The following is a 20,679-nucleotide window of genomic DNA, read 5'->3' on the forward strand; positions in this document are numbered from 1 at the left end:
TTCTCAGCTTCTTCACTGTTTCCAGAAGCCATATTCAAGAGTGACCAGGCAAAATGAGAGTTTTACCTTCATTTGTCCATAATGCAACGGATTCTGAACATCAATTGCCTGAATAACACTGACGCCAATATCACTTCCAGTTGTCATTACTCCTTTGACTGTCACCGTAGCAACTGCCTGGTTAGAACAGGACCAGCTGAAGTTTCCACTTCCACCACGAGCCTAGAATACAGAGAGAAAAATCTTTCAAATATTTTATAAAGTATATGGTTCTCACGTTTCTTAGCTGCCAAGCCTTTGGATATCTTGCGTGAAAACCAGGGACATGCTGAGCAACAATTCTGTTAATGAGGAAATACAAATAAAATAACACCTCAGAACTTTCAAATAGGCAAGGTTAAGTAAGAGATGAGAAGATTACCACTCGTCATTCATTTTAATTTCAGCTTTCCTCATGCACATATCCTACGTGCTCACCAGTGCTGCTAACCCAAATATCTCTCTCTCAGCTGCAGAAGTCTGATGCTCACAGCTCCCAGTGACTGATAGTGCTCAGAGTCAGCAGAGGATTTCACAAATTGGCACACCAGAGGCCTGGCATGTGGGATTACCATACTTCTGTTTCTCTGTTGCTGACAGCCAAAGTGCTGATTTTGGGTCTCAGAGCTGCTAACCTGACACTCTGTACCTGCTAGCTTCTTTCAATGGGAATTGCAAAGGGATCTAAATGGAAGAGAAAAGAAGGTGGGAGGCGGGGAGGGAATGAAGCAAGAGGGGAAAAAAGAAAAACTGCCCACTCTTGCCACAAGCCCTGTGAGGGTCTGCGAAATGTACAGGCTACGCTCCCACAACGGCTCAAGGAGGAGTCAGTAACTGCCAAACTTATAAGCTCAGGTTTATCACGCAGATCCCCATAAAAAACCCCAAACCAACAAAAAAGAAAAACCCACCCTTTTCCTAGAGCTGCCAGCTCTTGAAGGGCTGTTTCACAATTAGAAGAGCTTAAGTGAGTGGGATTATTCTACAGGAGGGTAAGGACTAGTTACTTGATATTATGGTCCACATCAATAGAGACAAATTATTATACCCACTGTATGAGCACTTGGTATCCAGGTCAGGGTAATAATATCTGCTGCAGGCTCATATTTTATAAAGTGACAGGCCAAAAAACATTTTGCCAACACAAGCAGAGTATTGTCCTCCTCGATGTGTAACACTAGTTACTGAAGAACCATAATCATTACAATGCTGTAAAACGTATAGGTTTTAAACATAATTATTGCGAGCTGTAGGAACTGTCTGTTGAGACAAATACTGTGCAGAAAGGTATACTAAGAATAACTCATTTTTAAAGCGAGTTAAAAAAAAAAAAGGACAGTCATTTCCCTTTTTTCCTTCCCATGAGCATGTGCACACCCTGATTACAGAGACAGAACCAAAGACAAATGGATAAATAGGTAACAGTGTGTGACAGAAGGAGAAGCATGGGATGTGGCAAGAAATGTTTAAAGAATGTAAAAGTTCAGAATGTTTTGTAAAGATATTTTCAATTAAAACACGGAAATGAGCAGAAAACATAAAATAGAAATACCTAATTCTTAGTAATTCTATAGTCCCATCTCCTTGCCATACAAACCAGATGCATTACTACATTTGTCTCTCTAGCACTTAGTTTGCACTGAGGAGAGAAAGGGTAAACCAGGTTCTATTTCAGTCTAATCATTATCCACAGCCTGTTAGCTGAACTCCCCTCCACAAACTGTAACCGGTGACAGCGATGCCCTCACTAGAAAAAAAATAACCTCCATGTACTTCACTTCACAAAGATGGCACTTCACTTCTCTAATGCATGGAAGGAAGGAAGGAAATGTCCCTTTTATTTTCCTGGTTTACTTGTAACAGGAGACATCTTATTAGCACAAATATAAACAAAGCTACCAACAAAAAAAAACAGATAGTAAAACCCGAAAGTCATTCTGATACCATCTGGAAGGAGTTACTTTAGCTATAAACAGAATTTGGCTAGATCAAAAAAATCCCTTTCAACTTACTTTCAGAAAAAGCCTATTCACCAATTTAAAATAGCCTGACTCAAAAACTATCGAGTAGGAGGCAAACACTAATCTGCAGGCAGGAACAACAGTCAAGCTGTGTGCTATTGTAAACAACCACTAGTATTGTTGAATGAGCAGATTGGGAAAATGTTCTCAGTTTCAGTAAATGCAAGCTAATTTAAATGCTGGGAGAAAAAAAAAGGGTTTATGTCCTTAACGGAAAAAAAATCACAGTAAAGTACGAGTACTGATGCAGATTATTGGAGCAACATGAAGGAATGTTCTCTAGTGAGATATCTGATGATATATGCAAGATAAGGTGAGACAAGAATAGAAGTGTAGAAGAGGTGGGAAACAGAAAAACACATTTACTTTCCCTTACTGAGCTCTAGCAGAAGTTATGATGAAGTACTGAAAATGCATATTTGTACTAAGAATTTTTACCACACTCTGCTGGTGTGGTTGGGTATAGCATGAACTAAACCAAGCTAATCCCACAGAAATTAAAAATACAGATGACAGCGCTAAACTCAATGGTGTTAACTTAAGATTTACACTAGAGAATGAAATTTTTTCCCTATGTGATTGATTTTGTTTACTTCAGACACCACGTGTCCCACTGCCTCTTTTTGTATACTGTTTAGTTGAAGACAGACCCAAAACTCAGCACTGCATGCTAAAAGGGAGAGGTAGGAACTGTGCATGGAACACTTGAGCGTGGGATCTGGGTATCGTTGTACTGGGGTGAGAGTCCTGGCTGGGGAAGCACAGTGTTCTTCTCTCCAGTTAGACGACACTCTGGATACTGGAAGACAAGCCATTTGCTTCATGAAGTGCATGGAAGGACTGGCAGCATGGGAGCAGAGACACACATAAGAAAAAAGTCCCTTTAGAGGGGTATACTGTGACACTTTGGCCTTTCCCTCCCTATTACTTTTTATTAGAAGCATGAGATGTGTGGGGAGTGAAGGATACCGATATCAAAGGTTGATAGGGTGCTGCTCATTAATCTTGTCACGCCCCTTTTGCAGTCACTTCACATTCCGATCCAGCCTCCCACACTTCCACCCCTTTACAGTAAATGGCAGCCTCTAATTCTTACCATGAAGTTCTGTACCCAGGATGCTTTCCATAATTCCAAACCACTCTGTGCACACGTGTGTGGTGCATGCATGAGGGAGAGAGGAAGTGAATGAAAGGCAAGAGGCAAAAGTCGGTGGGGTTTTTATGTTTGTTGGTTTCTTGGGTGCTTTTTTTAAACTACACAGTAATTCCTGCAACTAACATCCAACAAAATTCCTCCAAATAATGATTTGGATATCCCCGTGCCTTAAGTATCCAAAGACAATTCTACATAAGTGGTTACAGGCCTCATTGCTCCTGGCTGGAGCAATACTTGCTGCATTTAGGTACTACTTTGGCATACCTGTATGGTGTACTGGTAGACGCCTGCTTTTGGCTGCCAAGGAAACGTCAAAATGCTGGGTGACAGAACTATGGGAATATATATTTCAACATCTTGCTGGTTTCGCACTGGAACGGGTAATGTATGAACACCTCCATCCTACAAAAAGCAACAGCACGGTATTATAAACGGCACCATAGTGCTTCCTAGGAATAACGTTTAGTCCTTATATACAGACAAGTTGTTGAAAACATCTCAGAGAGAAAGGAAAGCAAGTGCTTAGGGTCACCTACGAACAGTGTTACGTGTGAGCAAACAGTCACCTCATGGCAGCAAAGTGTGCTGTTGTATTAAATGAGCAGGATTACTGTGGAGATACAGGTGCCCATGTTAATCTAAAAGGCGAACAGCAATAAGAAACAGACTCTCAATACTCCTAGTTTTTGAGACCTCCTCTGGAGGACTAATTCAGTGACTGCACACCTGCATTTACTCTTTGCTCATTCCACTCCGCAGCCTAAAAGGACCCTTCCTCAAGCCATCCCGAAACACTGGCCTTGACAACTTTGCTGTAACTGTAATGCCATAACCTGGCACAACATACTGTTTCTTACTGGAGTTCTGAAGGAAAACTTAACAGCTCTCCACAGACATTTCATTCAAGGCTACCTCTCTGACACAGAGAATGAGCACGGCTTATCATATACAAGGATCTACTAAATCCTACTCAAGGAATCACTAAATTTCACAGCAAAGGGGTTGAAGTGTTGAATTTTTCCAAGTTTCAAGCAAAAGCAAATCACTTGCACACCACGTGCCCTAGTTAGCCATACATTCAGCAGCCTGCCCAACTAGCAGGAAGTTAATGAATATTAATCTGAAGGAATTTGCAGGCTGATACATTTGGCAGATTTTCATTCCAGCATTTGACATCACTTACCAAATGATAGAAACCTTTCCAAATGTAACTGAATGCAGAACAAGGCCAGGGTATGACACTGATGATCCTACCACAATAAATTGTAAAATTCACTCAGAGAATGTGAGAGGACCTTTGCACCAGCACAAGGAAACGATATGGGCCCACATAAGTATCTGCCATGAAAAAAAAAATCAGTGCTGTGCCCCACTAGTTTAACAGGCATTTGCCACACACTCAGCAGCAAAATCCCACCGTCTTTGTCTATGCAAATCCTCTGTTGACTTACTTGACAGTTTTCCTGAAGTAAGGATTTTAGAATTTGGTTCTTAATCTGTTTAAACAAAGATGGCTTAGACACATGTAATTCTTAGGTTTCCTTTTACTATGTCACTAGTAAGTCACTACTGCACAAGTAGATTATTTTTAGGCCTACCAGTAAAGCAGAAGAGTTACTATAAAAACATACCTGATCTACTACTGATGTCAGCGCAGCATCAATAATGGTCTGACCCTTCTTTATTGCTTTCACATAATGATATGATCCATTCAGAGATGACTTCAGCACCTCAAAATATTCTTTGGACAGCTTTGTATTAATTCTGATATTCTAAAACCAGAACATTAAATAGATATTGCCACAGGTAACTGACATTAATACTGTACAGCCAGTCATAAACATATTAGCAACAAATTAATGAGAAAACAATTGTTTAATAGCATAGTTCAAAGAAACTTATCTGAAACTGAATAAGAATTTTTCTCTATAAAAGTTTCAGTCTTTCAACAAGATTGTATTTTTTAGACACAGCGTTAACTCCACAGAAAATATTTACTTTTTAAAATTATCAGTGACATGTAATTTAACATGAAAAGTACCAACATTTATACCACTAAACAATTCATATTTTATAATAATTCCTTAATTTTGTCAAACACAAAAGGGGAAGAACATGCAAATATACTGCCCCAATAGCACATTTTTTTTCTGAGATCTAGCTGAAAACTCAGATCTGTGTATCAGGAAGCAAACAAGTGCAAATAACATTCACAGAAATTTGATATTCTGAAAAGCAATAATTTAATAATTTTTTTTAATCTTGTTTTCTTTATTTTTTTAAGAGCATTGTATATTTGGTACTTAGTACCTAGAATTCATCTTATTTAACTACCAGTAAAGTGAGTTAATGCTAGCTAATCACCTAAGCTTTCCCATCATCAACTGAGAGGAAACAGGTAGCTCACCAAGAGTGTTACAAGCCTTCCTGACACCTCATTCTTGAATGGGAAAGATTGCCTCTAGATGTGACAATATTATATTTGGGGGGGCCTGACGAGTACTAGTACTGCTCTCCAGCAGCTACACTGGTTTGCAAGAAACAGCATGCTCTGAAACGTCCTAACTCACTGTAAATAAGAAACTGCTCAACTAATTTCAAAGCAAGCCAGGATTTAGGAGACACGCACTCAGAAGTATATCAATATTTCAACTTACATCAGATAAATACACCTTATTGCTTGATTTATCATACACTTCAATTGTAATTTCATAAAGTCTGCCTGTTTCTAGGACCCATCTGTCACCTGGATGAACTGTAAATCCTACAAAACAGGAAATATTGAACAGCACAAACCAACAGCCTCTTTACGGAATGGATATAAGCATTTTGCTTCTGGTGCCCACACTCTGAAGATGCACCTTCATTGTTTTAAGCTGCTGAATACAAAGATGAAAGAAAATAAATAAATATTTACTACTAAATCTATTTCACATTGAGCTATTTTTATGAATAGAATTACGTTTCTATGAAAAGTAATACAAGAAATGGAAGCACGTATATACACATAGAAAAACACCAACACAAAAACAAGGCATGAAATGATATTAAGCAATCAGGAAAACTGCAGCCAGTACCAACCTAAATACCCGGGATTTACAACATAGATAGTGCTGTTTGGTAGCCTGGAAACCCCTTGCATGCGAATACCTGAAGTTTCAGTAAAGGAACAGAAAAGTTCTGACAAAAGTCAAGTAAAGATCAGCTTGTTCCTGGGGCTCCTTGTGCCTCTTTGGATATTTAAAGCTGTTTGTACACTGAAAATAAATGTTATCCCCACTATCCTGAAAGGCAGTGAGCATTTTAGAGAGATCCCACTAGAGAATATCATGGTCTAAACAGAAAAATTAAATAAAGCCTCATCACATTTCCACATTGACTGAGGGGAACAGACATGATTTAATTGATCTTTTGCCAACCTAATTTCTTAGAACATTTCAAGGCATCAGGCAGCTCTGTTGAGACTGAATTCACAGCAGCACTGCTTTCTATGGCTGAACCAAGCGCTCCTGATTTTCAAGACTACTGGTACAAATGTGGATAATTTTATCTCTTTGTGCTGCAAAGGGTGGAAAGTTTTTTTCCTGCCACGAAGATCTGGATGGAAAAGCATCACCTAGGAAGGATACTCTTGTGCCCAAGTATAAGGTTCGTTTGTCCCTGCTGCAATGCAGTTACAACCAATGTTGCCTGGTCCAACTTGGCAACTGGCCTAGACGGATCCTCCTCAGGACCAAGCACGTTGTTCTGTAGCTGCAGTTCATACTGATCAGACGGCATCGTTAATTCTGGACGTAAAACAAGAAAACATATGAAACAATAAAAGCCAATGTGTCAGTGTTTGGATGCTGCTAATTATTGCTGATTATTTTTATTGATCTAGTGCACACACTAGACTAGACCAGTATTTTTCATGTTTTCACATTTTCAACACAAGAAATAGCCTTTCTAATATTATATCAACAGACACACACACAAAATGAGCTTCTTGCCTAACTTCAATTTCTTTAAAGCTGCAACGTCCAACTAATATCATCCCACTGTTCAGACCTAACATCCAATTCATTCCCAGCTCCAAAAGTGGTCAAACTACTTTGTACAAGTTAGTGACAACTTCTGCCACTCCATTCTGCATTACTAGCCCAGTAAAACATTTCTTATCTAGTTCCTCAAAAAAATAAAAAGCTATTACCAGCACAAGCTCCTTGTAAGCACCAGATGCAATTACAAACTTCCACACCTTTAAATGGACATAAAGCCAGCCAACCCATTCTTGTCGACGTGGAGCAAATCCATTTGTCAAGAAAACATTTTCTGTTAGAAAAGTTACTAATCTAAATTTGATTTAACTAAGAAAGTCAGACACAGTTTCTTAGTCAATGTGAAATAATTAGTACATCTAAAATGATAGTGTTAGCTCCTATTCTAAGTTACCCTTACCTTCATGTCCTTGACAAATCTGCAAGAGTATATCCTTTATGGACATAATTTTTTTGAGAGGAAAAACTAAACAGCTGTATCATCATGTGGTTTAGGAAAACAGTATTAAATATTAACAAAAAGTAGTTTAAACACAATTATAAATTTCTCAGCAGTTAAAAATGCACACAGAGTATTATTAAAAAAAAAAAAAAGGAACAGGACAAACCTGTAATCTTCCCTTGCCTTATTTTCTCAACTTTGTACTGAATTGATGTTCCTACCAGAAGATAGATGTCATATGCTGGATTTAAAAGGATGTTTTCCAAAATAAGCAATCTGACTTCTGCAGGATGTACATGCTATTGATTGAGGAGGGGAGAAAGAAAAAGCAACCACATTTAAAGCAGTTCATTTGTTTGAAACAGATCATACAGCATTAACTTCTAATCTATGAGTGAAAAATATTACTTGCTGTAATTGGCTCTTTATTATCACCTCAAATTTTGTCACAACAGGGAAATGCAAAGGACAATGACTGGTATAGAGATCTGCATAGTGTGCAAGGCTGAATTAAAAAAAAAATCGAGTTCTGTATGGACATAATTTTGGTTCAGTTTTCTGGAGAATACAGAAAAACTCGAGACAGATGCACAGTGACTATTCAGACATCTAGAAATTTATTTTCCCTACTGTAAAACATGGTACCTCCATACAACGTATCCTTTATAACTTCACTGAGGAATCTGTATCAAACTCATTGGTCTATTAAATTAGGAATACAATAGATAACCGTATAAATTCTATTACAGTTGTTTGAGGGATGTTCACTGAAAATGTGGAGTCTGGAAGCAGCGAAAGATTTAAAGGAACTGCTAAGAAGAAAACCATAAAAAATTGAAAATGGAACAATATTATTTCAATTGCACTTACACTATCAGGCTCAAAACTAATCCAGAAAAACAAATATGAAAACAGAAAACTAACCAAGCTACAAGCATTCAAGAAAAAAAAGTCAGACTGATATCATGTAGAGAAACTATATTCAGCACAATTATCACAGGTAGAACTGCAACAAAAATACAATTCTTAACACGCACTGTTATTTGTGGCACATTACTAGTATTACATACATTTAGATAATATTTTCACAGAACACTTCTTACAGGTATGGGTTAGATAGTCCAAGGCAATTCTATTTGAAGCAAAACTAGTAAGTACAACATGTAGTAACACAAATCTACAAAACCAGACTGCAGATACAAGACGAACTTCAGAAAAACCCCGCCATTTTACGCGAGGATTTTTTTAAGGTGTAGTATGAAGTTGATACTAGCACAATGCCAAGTACTCCTGTAAGCGATAGAAACTCTCAGGTGTTTGTGAATTCTATTAAGAGAAAAAACAACTCTGTTACCAGAGTTAAATGAAAAACTCAGTCACCACAAGTAACAAAGAAAGAAACAGCACGGATCTACCCAACAGCTGGGAAGCCCGCCAGTACCACAGTTTAACACCCTTGTAGCACTGACACTCTGATCCCAAAGCCCTTCCTCGGAGACCAGAATCTAATGAGGCAGAATTAGACACTAACAAAGTATTCATGACACTCATTTCGAGCACAACAGGAAATAAAGGTATATCCAATATACAGAGAGAGGATATAGATCTCTCCTTGTTCTAGTTATTTACTTATTGAAAAAAAAAAAGACCTAAAGTGTTCTAGTTGGTTATTTTTAAAAAGTGCTAAAGGGCCAATGCCCTACCTAGCATGATTCTGGTTATATATATATAATATGAATGACTATCAGGAATAATAAAATTGTACAGAAGTATTTGAAGTGTATTCCTCTGCCGCAGGGCCTTTTGTCAGAGTCAGGTTTAGAAATGATCTCTGGCACATGCATCATCCTGGGTTAGGTAACTGCACCAAGGTAACGGCATCAAACTCCATCCCTTTCAGGGTGATCAAGAGCAGCACTGTCCTCTTTTGTGGTATGGGTTACAGAGTCAATCCAGTTAGACAGAGATGCAGCGCTGATATCCACAATGGGAACAATACGGCAGGGCAAACTTACAGCACTCCTGTAACACTGGACTATAAGACTAAATAATAAAAAAAAAAAGATGAATGTAAGTTTCTTACCTTATAGATGCTTTCCTGTATTCTTGCTTTTAATTTAGAACTCCCCGTTTTCATTCCAGACACCAAAATAGTATCTCCTTGCTTGGCAACCTTTTCCATCTCTGATATATAGGAAGGTGGAATATATGTGGATTCTAAGAACTTGAGTATACTGAAAGGTGAACCAAAAAGTGAACAGAAAATTGTTAACCCATCTTTGAAAGCCCGCAGAGAAACAACAGCAGCATCTATTTCCAGCTATTTCCATTTTTAAGCAAATTTAAGATGTCTGCCTGGGACCAGATATCCAAATTTTACTCATTCTTCAAGATATCTGCAGCTAATTTCTGTGACTGATAAAAGTTTGTTTGAAGCTTCATTGTGGGCTTTCAAGAGATATCAGAAGACTGCACATGTTGTCTATAATGATCCCTCCAGTTTTTACAGTAGGTGTAGACTGCAAAAACTCTCTAGATTATTGTGGAACAACTGATGTGAAAGACCCAAAGCTTATGTTTATAAAAGCAACAGCTTAATAAACCAGAACATAACTTTGACCTATATGAAGAAGCTAGGATGCATTTCATAAATGACTATGAAAAAAATCTACGAGCAGAATACTTGTAGTAACCGTTAGAAATTCCAATGAGGAGTGACAGCAGAGGGAAAAGGAATCTGCCATGAATGGGTAAAAGACAGAAAGTGAAAGAGGACCGTGTTTTAGACGTTGCCTGCTTCTGTATGCACATGATCTGTCTGGCTTTATGCACACTTTCACAGCAAAATCAGTAAAGCCGTATTGAGAACAGTTATGAATATTAACATATTTATGACAGTTTATCGCTTATTTTGCAAAGCTGTAAAACCATTATAACACTTTTATGATACCATTGCTGTGCTAACAGTAGAGCATGTATCAATATTAGTTGGGTTAAAATCACATCTCTAGCAAACACTTCTTCTGAAACAAAAAGCTCCATACGGACTAGGACTCGGACTGTAAGTCCCACTGAACCATTAGCACACTGTCTGGCCTCCCTGTACACAGGGGCCATACACTCATACCTGCAGCTTCGAGCATATTATGGCCTTAAGAGGCTTTCCTCGGGGAATGCTGTGCATTTGTTTCTCTGCGGCTGCAAAACTGGAGTTTGTGTTTACCCAGCAGCAAAGAGTCTTGTTTGCTACCCCTAGCCCACTGCCAATGTATTTGGAATATAGGTTTGAGGATTTAAGGTAGCTGTTAACCATTCTGCTCTCTAAGAGAACTGGTTTCCCCACCTGCTAGTCATAGAATCATCCTATGAATAAAGCCAGGTCCTTTAAAGGAAGATCTAAAGGAAGATCTCAAGCTTCGCCAGGGGAGGTTCAGGTTGGACATTAGGAAGCATTTCTTTTCAGAAAGAGTCATTAGACATTGGAATGGGCTGCCCAGGGAGGTGGTGGAGTCACCATCTCTGGAGGTGTTTAAGAAAAGACTGGACATGGCACTCAGTGCCATGATCTAGTTGACAGGGTGGTGTCAAGGCAACGGTTGGACTCGATGATCCCTGAGGTCTCTTCCAACCTGGTTGATTCTGTGATTCTGTGGTCTAGTTTCCTACATTATTTTATGTCCCACAATCTACCTACACTTTGCTGGAACCTGTTTTCTGAAGTAACTGAAACCTCTGGTGCATGAGTTTGAATCCATCTCATCTTACAAGCTTTCTATACGTTAGGGAAGTTTTGACTAAAGCTGTACTCAAGAAGTGTCTGTAAACTGTTTTGTGAGAAAACCCCATATTTCATGTGTTTGTAGTCTGGTCAAAGTCATGTATATCAGGGAGGCAGTTTTGCTACCAACATTGACGTTGAGCAAAGTCAAGATTCACCATGGCATATAATATGATGAATATGAGCATAATACTGCTAGATAACAGGATCCTGGTGTGTTCACACCAGCTGGCGTCAGCACAAAGATAAAACTCTTGGAGTCCAACTTGAAAAACATCCCATATAAGGTACTGCTAAGTAGCCTTCAATTCTGGTCAGTTTAATAAGGATGGAAATGCAAATTTCTGTTTGAAGCCACCAACACCAAAACAGAGGCCAAAGATGGTCTGGTGACAAATACACAAGAAAAAAAAAAAAAATCATACAGTCTGGATTCAATTCCTATCCCTGCCACAGATGAGCTTTCTGACTTTTGGGCAAGAACTCCACCTCCACTAAGGAATATTTCCCTATTACACAGGAATGCTGAAAAACACTTCTCTCACTAGTGAGTTGAAATCACTTTCAAGACCTTTGGATAGAAGTTTCCACAAGATACAGCACTTCTAAATTCCAGTCAACTTATTCTTTGATTCAGTACAGATGATGGAACCAAGCACCACAGCTTATTTACCATGCAAGTTCTTTCCATACATTGCTTTGTCTGAAAGACAATATGTTGAATAGCTTCATTGAATGCCTTTCACTGAATTATTTCACCTGGCCTTATGAGCTGTATCTAGCTTACAAGCAGCCACTTGGTCCATTCCAATTTAAAGGTTAGCTACTTTGAAAGCTATTTCAACACCAGAACCAGGTGTTGACTGAAACCTGAAACTCTTCAAGTCTGGAGAGCTCCTTTCTGAAATGGAAGAGGAGGTTTTTTCCTTTTAAAAAAAAAATAAAAATATCTCTGCCGAATTCCCGAGATAACAGTCTTGTGGGTAAATCTTTCCTTTGCACAAGATGTTTCAGGAAGATCAACAACTGCATCTATTTATTTCTAGTTGTTGGATTAGAGCTACCTGGGCTGCTCATTAACACTATCAGTTGTTAAATTAAACAGGCATGAGAGTGTCCAGACTGTTGAGTACGCCCTTAGAAAACTACCTGAAAAAACTGACCCATAAGCATTATTTTGGGCATCAGTTCAGTAAACTGCCCAGATGTGAGGAAATATTGAAACACATCAAACTTAATGGACACGAGACTTACGAGAACGAAGTAAATGAACCTACCGTAATGCGTTGTGGGAATCTGAGAAGCCATCAGCCTCTGTGTCTTTTACTATTGTCCAGTCAAACACTAATCCTGCCAATGTGCTGAAAGTGTTTCCTATAAATCAAACAAAAACAAGTAACAAGCACAGAGTCTTCCTGGAACACAAACTATGACGTTTTTCCCTAGGAAATTTCCCTATCTTACCCCTAAAAGAGGGATTTTAAACTAAATACCGATCACAGTTTATCATGCTTTGCTGACTTTGGCAAATTCAAGATATTTAACTGGCTTTTCTGTTGAGTTTGCAACATCATACACCGCTTTATGTTCTTCACAAAGCCCACTGGATAGGTACAGGTGTTATCACCTATCCTCCACTTGTCAGCCTCTGATATCCTTGGCACCAGCCACCTCCTTCCCCCTTTGACCACAAAAACCTCACTATTTCTTGGATATTAGCAGGACACCAAAAAAACCTGCTAACAGTCTTTCATTCTGAAACATGGGGATCTGAGATACCATTTGGGTAACTTGAGTTCACAGCACTGATAAACTGCACTTTTCACATAAATTGTTTGGGTTTTGAATACAAGCATGATTTACCTGTAACTTTCTACAAAACTGTGAACCACTAGAACAGGAGAGATTGTAAATGCTAAAAAGGAACACAAAGGAATAAACAGATTGAAGGCAAAGATTTGTCATTACTACATTTAAGTGCAATGAGCTGCTAATCTGAAACATTTTATAATCTTCAAGATGAGTCTTGCTCTGAACTGCACTTCCCACTGGCACAAATAAACATGGAACTGAAATCCCAGTACTTACTATACTTTAAAATACATTTTCAATTGTGTTCTTCTCTTTGACATTCGTATCTATATTAATAAAGTAAGAATCAAAGCAAACTTATTCTCAAATTCTTGTGCTTAAAAGTTTATGACATCTTTAAGCCACAGAAATATTTTAAGTTAACACAATACACAGCCTATGTTGCTTCTCCCATTTCTATACAACTTACTGCAGATTGTTCCAAATCCCAAATAAACAGGAATTCAAACACAAAACTCTAAACACACAAGGCCATATAATTAAAATTGATTGAGACTGGATTATTTAACATACATTCAAGTTTAACTTTCTTCAGCGATGCATGCTTTAGCTCTGCAAAGCTGTATTACACGCTTCTGTTTTCCTCCATTTGAAAATGACAGGGCCAAGCAGGGAAACACACACTGTGGCACTATGGAGAGGGACACAGCCAGTGGGCAGCGAACCGGCAGCAAAGGCACGAAGCTGTCCCTACAGCCTCTGAACCACCACTGGGCCTGGATGTCCCGGCTCCTGTTGGGGCCCCTCACTACAAAGGCAAGGTCAGGTTATCAAACTGTCACGGGCATTCCCCAGACGATGCAGGGTCTCACTCATTCAAGCCAGGATCAGCCATCTCCGAGGGCAGCAGCTGTCTCCAGAGGCCTCTCAGAGGCAGCACCCAGGGAGGCAGACAGGCAGTACAGCGCTCGCCATGAACTATACTGCGCCTTTGTCCTCCCCTGCAGAATCACACAGCTGTCACAGGGGCTGCAGAGCAGCTGCCCTGGCCAGCTGTAACGTTGCCCTCCCAGGCTCCTCGGATGTCAGTGTAGGCAGTGACTTGTGCTCCTGCTCCACGGCCGTAACCCGGCCCAGAGCTGCTGCTCTGTGATGCTTCAGCAGAAACGCGGCTCAGACTGGCAAGGCTGGGGCAAAGCCCAGTAAAGAAGGAGAGCTGTCTTGATGTGCTCTGCTCCATCACTGGGGCAGGAAGCCAGTGCTCCTTGCACACTCATAGTCAAAGAAATGCAAACTCACATCGTTAAGTCTTTCTCTTATTTAACTCACCTCTAGTTAAGTCATAATAAAATAACTTGAGTAAAGTTCAAGAGATAAAATAAAACACCATATGGTATGACTTTTTTTGCCCTCTACATTCTCTACTTAATTTGGCCAAAGATCTCCATGATCATCTTCCTCTCTTGCATTAGTAATCTGAAAAGCAGTATTTGGGGATCGAGTTTGTATTTTGAGTGTCTTATTAAAAACATGTACAAAAAGGAATCTGCATTAATGTAACTGAAAAAAGACATTTCATGAAAAAAATAACTGGACAACATATATATGGAAGAGAATAAGGAAATAAACTATTCGTGAAGATATATTCATACTCATAGGAGTAGAATCATCAATACCAATGAATGGTCTGACCCATACCATCTGCAATAATCTGGCAAAGTAAGATGCAACAATCACCATCAGCCCTAAACAAATCACACTTGGTACATCCCTAGGGCCTGCTTAACGACTTTACATACCAGGGAAAAAGCTACTCACTGCAACACTACACATACAACGGCTGATACAAAGCATCTACTCTTTCTCCCTCTCACACACACTGCACTAACAGGCTTGAGACCAATTCTTTGTTCAAGTTTTCAGCAAAACTAAGCAGATTTTTCCCAATAGTCACTGAACTGGATAATTATATGTATTTTTTCACCTTCTGAATATTAAAACAAACAAACAAGAAGTGTTCAGAAGTCCCTTATTCAATTCTCTCAATTATGTCCTTCAATAAACTTGCTGCTGCTCTTGAATCTTTTTTTTCAAGTGTGACAAGAAAGACCACAGAGAGTCCAACTTGTCCAAAGGTCTCCCAAGGGTGGATGACGAGGTTATTTGGGTCAAAAGGAACTGATTTCCAAAGCTCTTGAGTGTATCCTGATCCCCTAAACTTAGATTAGGAAGTTTAGTCCTACAGCTTCTAACCAACACCTTGTTTCACTCACGCAGATTAAATGTTCTTTGCGTGTTTTGAACCACTGCTCCTGTTCAGACTAACTTGGGTGGCTTCCGAGGCAAATTTGTCCATTGAGCACACTTGAGAGTTTCCAGAAACATCAAGCCAAGAATCCAGTGTTACACATAGTATAAGAAAACAAAATTACTTTTCATTATTAACATATTGCCATACAAAACCTGGCATTCATGGTTTACAAACAACTGTAGGATGGGCTCATTAACTACCAAAATAAATAATTCAACCTTTTATAGCTGCTTTATGTATCATTTCCTTTCAGCCCAGCAGTTGTCCTAAAAATCATTTGGTTTGTGTGAGTGTTGATGTGTGCATAAAAATCGATTGTTGAAACCAAAGCATGAAATTCTTACCAGCATCATGGCTCTTTTTCTGATGCTACTGACAGTACAAAAAGCAGATGTTTTCTGCTTCTATTAAATAATTACACATTCAGTCCAAATGCACTGGTTTTTATGAGCCTAAATGGTACCTCCCAGAAGTGAATGTTTCTATAATAACTAAGGGATATTACTCCAAGCAATAGTGGTTGGTCTTCAACATAATCTCTGAACATCCTGTCGAATGCTTGATTGGACTCAGATGGAATGTCCTTTTGCAAAATTCTCTAGACTATCTCAGCTTAAAAGAACAAAAATAAAATAAAAAGAGCAGACTACTTCACATTCCTGCGCAGCCTTGCTCAGCCTAGTTAAATCCTGATGGGACATTTCAACAGGACGAGTGTGGGGACTTTTTCCATTACATTCTTACTCCTGACCTGGAGGTAGAATTGCTAAGAGCTGGCACTTTTATTTTAATTATTTTAAATTCTGGTTTTAGCACTAGAGTTAAGTTTTCTGCAAAAATAAGGAAAAAAGGCAAGCAAAAGTTGTTGGAAATCAAGCAGTGTTTGATTTTCCTATTCAGGTGGTATGTAGATTTTACACTTAAACAAAAACAATAGGTTACTGAATGTATTATCCAGAGAGCTCCCTGCAAACTACTCAGCTTGGCTTCTACCATTTAGTTGTGTTGCAAATAAAACCAGTGCACATATCAGACAATTAAGATTTTCAATGTGTATTTTCTCTCCTACTAGTAAATCTCTTACCTTCAGAATCCAAAGCCTGAATTTTGAGCTCCAGCGGTGAATCTTCAAGATAGAGTTCTCTTGTTGTGGACACAATTTGGATGTCGCGAATTATATCAACTATAGCATCACAACGAAGCACTTGTCCAGTCACTCAAAAAGACATCAGAAAGAGCACATGAAATCAGCAACGCTGGACATGCTCATCAAGAGCACCAACAAGACAAAATGCACCTCAAATTTAGCCAATGACACAAGACACGGGCACTGAAGGAACTGAAACTAGGTCATGACCTTGACTAAGAAACTCTTGGTCAAAGGGTGATTGTGGTTAAGCAAGCAAGAAAAGCAGTTCCCTTCCTCACTGAACTTCAGAATAAATCTTAAAAAATTGTCATTTCTATCTACACTAACACTTACAGACATTTTGTCCGAATACATATTAAGAGTTTCCACAGCGCAACTGTCGATGTGGCTCATGCCCTAGACACCTTAATGACTTTTACCCACAGATGATAAACCCCTATATACTTCTTCATTTAGTGACTGCAAGACATTTAATTGACCATCTGGTTTTGCCTATCTGTCATTATAAAAACTAACCAGGTATATTGTATGAATTAAAAACTAACGAGGCAATTTCCAGCTTCCAAAATCCAAAACATCTGAATTTGCATTATAAAAAGTACGTACTGAAAATTATTTTCAGTCACGCCCCTTTTTTTTTAAAGAATTACCCATTTCTCTGGATGTATCATTAACATCATTAACACTTATCTGAGGCCTTTAACAAACAGAACTTAAAAACCATGCCCATGAAAAGTCTAGAATGACTGTGCATATGAATGGAAATTTCTTGTTTTGTGCACTTTTTTCTCTATTTTGTTTCTGAAGGATGCCAGGATGCCCGTAAACAAGTAGTGGTGTGCTTACAAAAGTTAAAACTTACTTATATCTTCAGCAAAGATGATACTTGTCAGACGTGTGGGCTGCGAGGACCGTGCCTGGACAACAGCTTTCTGCGAACACTGGCGCTCATCCTGATCTGCCGGCTCTATGCTCGCAACCTCCGGCCTGGTGGAGGACCTACAAGAGTATTTGGTTGTGTTAGCAGGATTTAAGTTACTGCTAGACAGAAATCAAAGGTCTAGTTTAAAAGCCACCAAAATAATTTACATGAGACATGCTACATGGTCAGGACCCGGCTTTCGTAAGAGCTGGATTGCAACAGCTCCCTGAGGACTTCAGCAGAAGCAAGTGCTGGCTACGGGAGGGGGAAAGCACAGAGCAGGAGCCCCCCAGAGCCCGGGCAGACAAGCACAGCCTTCTCTCTATGGCATGTTCACTGCTGAATGCAATTCAGTCAGTTCAGAGCTATACCCAGCTCCTTAACGAAGTTACAAAGCCTTTGGCCTAACTCTTTATTAGCTTAGAGGCACGGAACAAGCAAAACCACACACAGAATACTGAAGGAGAAGGTAAAATAATTTTAGGTAAAGCTCCATTCACTACTTGTAATTGCATTTTCAAAACAAGTTAGAAACAAAGTTCTGAAAAAATCTGAGGTTTTCCCTGATGACAGAACACAATTATGTATGTTTGCTACGGCAGAGGCTCTGAACAAGGAAGAAACAACATTTTTTAATCAAGAAATTAAAAAAAAAAATGGATTTAGTCTGTCTAGCTGAAGTATTTAACACTGTAAAACATGCAAAGGTTATAATAATCTTTGGTAAAATGTAAGCCGACCTGGAATTTTGACTAAAATTGATGCATCTGTTAGTTCCTGCCCTGACTTGTATGGCTTTTCTAAAGACAACTGCTCCAGGAATGGACTTGTGGGAAGCTCACCATGGACATGGCGCCCAGTTCTCACTTCCTCTGCGCCAAAAAGGTCAAGATGAGAAAAAAAGTTTAAAGGTTATCAAAAACCAAGCCTCTTGAAATTAAATTTGAGATAGTAGCAATATACATCTGAGGCCTCAATGTAGAGTGCTCAAAGCAATTGTCCTGGTTTGGCCTAAACCAGACCAATCTTCCTTTCAGTGATTCTTACTTTCAGCTAAGCTTCTTCCAAGTAACTGCACTTTCTGAAACTGACTGCATGTTTTGCAGACAGTGTCTGCTTCGAGGGCTGAGAACACTCAAAGTTTATCACTGAGGTACCAGTAGGATGGTATACAGGAAGGCTCTCGATTGTACTTATTCCTAGAGAAACCAAGGTCACTGCTAAATTCCTCACTGATTACGAGTGAGGAGCCACAGGAGGGTCACACCTGCAGGGAGGAGCAGACAGGGCAGGTGACCCAAAACTGACCAACGAGGTATGCCAGCCCACACACGTCATTCTCAGTATAAAGAAGGGGGATCATGAGGGTCTCACTCTCCTCTACTGAAGAGGACTCTGTCCTTTTTTTTCCTCCTGCCCTCAATCCCAGTCCTTGCATTCCTGGATCTAGTTCCTGTCTGTCACTGAGACCAGTCTGGGCCTTCCCAGAGCCTGTCCTGCAGTGTCAGTGATGACGTGACTGTCATTGGGGGAGCTCATTCTTGGGTTTGTATACATTTGTATATATTTAATTATTTCCATTATTGTTATTATTATACCCTTTTACATTGTTACAGTTTATTAAAACCATTTTAACTTTCCAACCCGTAAGTCTGTCTCCCTTCTCTCTTTTCCTTCCTCTTTTAGGGGGGGAGAGGGCTAATAAAAGAGCACTTGCCACCAGTTTAATAGCCAGCCCAGCTTTAAACCGTTACAGCAACTAAAATATTCAAGCAGGCCATACCTCTTGCAAACAGAACATCACCCCTCTGAACTGGGATGAGCTGCTGACTAACCATTCTGGAGAACTGGGTCGGGGCTGCTCTACACAACTCCTCACTCATGCTACACCTGCAGCAGCTCCTGCAGAGTAAGCAGAGAGGCAGCCTGCTTGGGCTCCAGCTCAGAGCCCAGCACCCTCCTTAAGCTGCTAAGGAATTAAGCGCCTGAAACAGCCATCGCTGTTTGCTGAGGGATCCCGAGTCAAAGCTCTTTCACAAGGGTCCTTTGAAGGATTAAAGCAATGAAAGAAAGCACTGATGACAAAGCAGTTCAGGAATTGCTTCTCCCAGATGATGGCAGCAGTTTCTGGTGAAAACATTGTGTTATCTGGTAAATGCAATCTACACCAGGCACTAGATCCCCACCTGGTACAGCTGGTGAAGCTGGACTGATTTAGCCTTTTCTTCTGCAGGATGTTCAAAAATGCCTACCTGTGACCCATGGGAAAAATCTTCTGACTCAGCGAGGAGATGGAGGAGAGTTTCAAACAGCAGCAATACCATACATGTCCTTCTCCCCAAACGCAGGTTTCACCTACTTTTATTACTGGCAGCACCCACCAATCCAAAACAGTGAAGAACAAAACTTCTTGTTAACTAAAATTGTACCCATTTCAGAAACTAACATACCACAACATGTTCAGTTAGCTTAGAGTTAACAGCTGCAGGCCAGGTGAACATGGACCAACCTGGTTGTAGTCACTGGAATAAAACTGCAAATCCTGTTTCCAGCCTTAAGCGATGAAAAGCACAATTCTGAAGATCAATCCGGCCGTGCAAGACACCAAGATCCCTCTGGTTCGAAGCAGTCGGTAGGACAGGAACACTGCATTTCTCGCAGAAACTTCACATGAAGCAAAACTACATTTGTGTCAGCTCTCTGGTTCCCTACACACGGGTCTGGATTTCATCGTACTATACTGTCCAAACAAAGAGGCCCCAACAGCTTGCAACCCGAGGGCACAAAACCCCTGTCAGAACATTTTTAATTGTGCATGCTAACGGCGGTGTACAGGTTTGTTAGACACTGCATAGCAGTATGATATTTTTGTCTTGGGTGAAATTCATTAACTCAATGAATGATTAATATTGGTGTGTTAACACTTTGCTTACACGAAGACTAGTTTTAAAGGATTCTGAAACAACAGGAGCAACTGCTAACCCAGAGACTTCAAAGTACGCCAGCTA

The 20,679-nt window shown here is 39.6% G+C and overlaps 1 protein-coding gene across 1 annotated transcript in view; it reads right to left on the reverse strand.

Moving 5' to 3' along the window:
• Nucleotides 1-20,679, reverse strand: part of NUP210 (nucleoporin 210) — a 67,655-nt gene that overhangs the window by 39,531 nt on the left and 7,445 nt on the right. The window contains exons 2-12 of the mRNA XM_068419940.1: nucleotides 17,612-17,748; nucleotides 16,684-16,815; nucleotides 12,754-12,850; nucleotides 9,782-9,932; nucleotides 7,865-7,997; nucleotides 6,846-7,004; nucleotides 6,298-6,366; nucleotides 5,874-5,980; nucleotides 4,848-4,988; nucleotides 3,481-3,618; nucleotides 67-222 (exon numbers count right to left, since the gene is read on the reverse strand). Coding sequence (XP_068276041.1) covers nucleotides 67-222; nucleotides 3,481-3,618; nucleotides 4,848-4,988; nucleotides 5,874-5,980; nucleotides 6,298-6,366; nucleotides 6,846-7,004; nucleotides 7,865-7,997; nucleotides 9,782-9,932; nucleotides 12,754-12,850; nucleotides 16,684-16,815; nucleotides 17,612-17,748 — 1,420 coding nt within the window. The remainder of the gene's footprint in view (nucleotides 1-66; nucleotides 223-3,480; nucleotides 3,619-4,847; nucleotides 4,989-5,873; nucleotides 5,981-6,297; nucleotides 6,367-6,845; nucleotides 7,005-7,864; nucleotides 7,998-9,781; nucleotides 9,933-12,753; nucleotides 12,851-16,683; nucleotides 16,816-17,611; nucleotides 17,749-20,679) is intronic.

Source organism: Nyctibius grandis, chromosome 29 (assembly GCF_013368605.1).
Source record: "Nyctibius grandis isolate bNycGra1 chromosome 29, bNycGra1.pri, whole genome shotgun sequence".
Classification (NCBI taxonomy): Eukaryota; Metazoa; Chordata; class Aves; order Nyctibiiformes; family Nyctibiidae; genus Nyctibius; species Nyctibius grandis.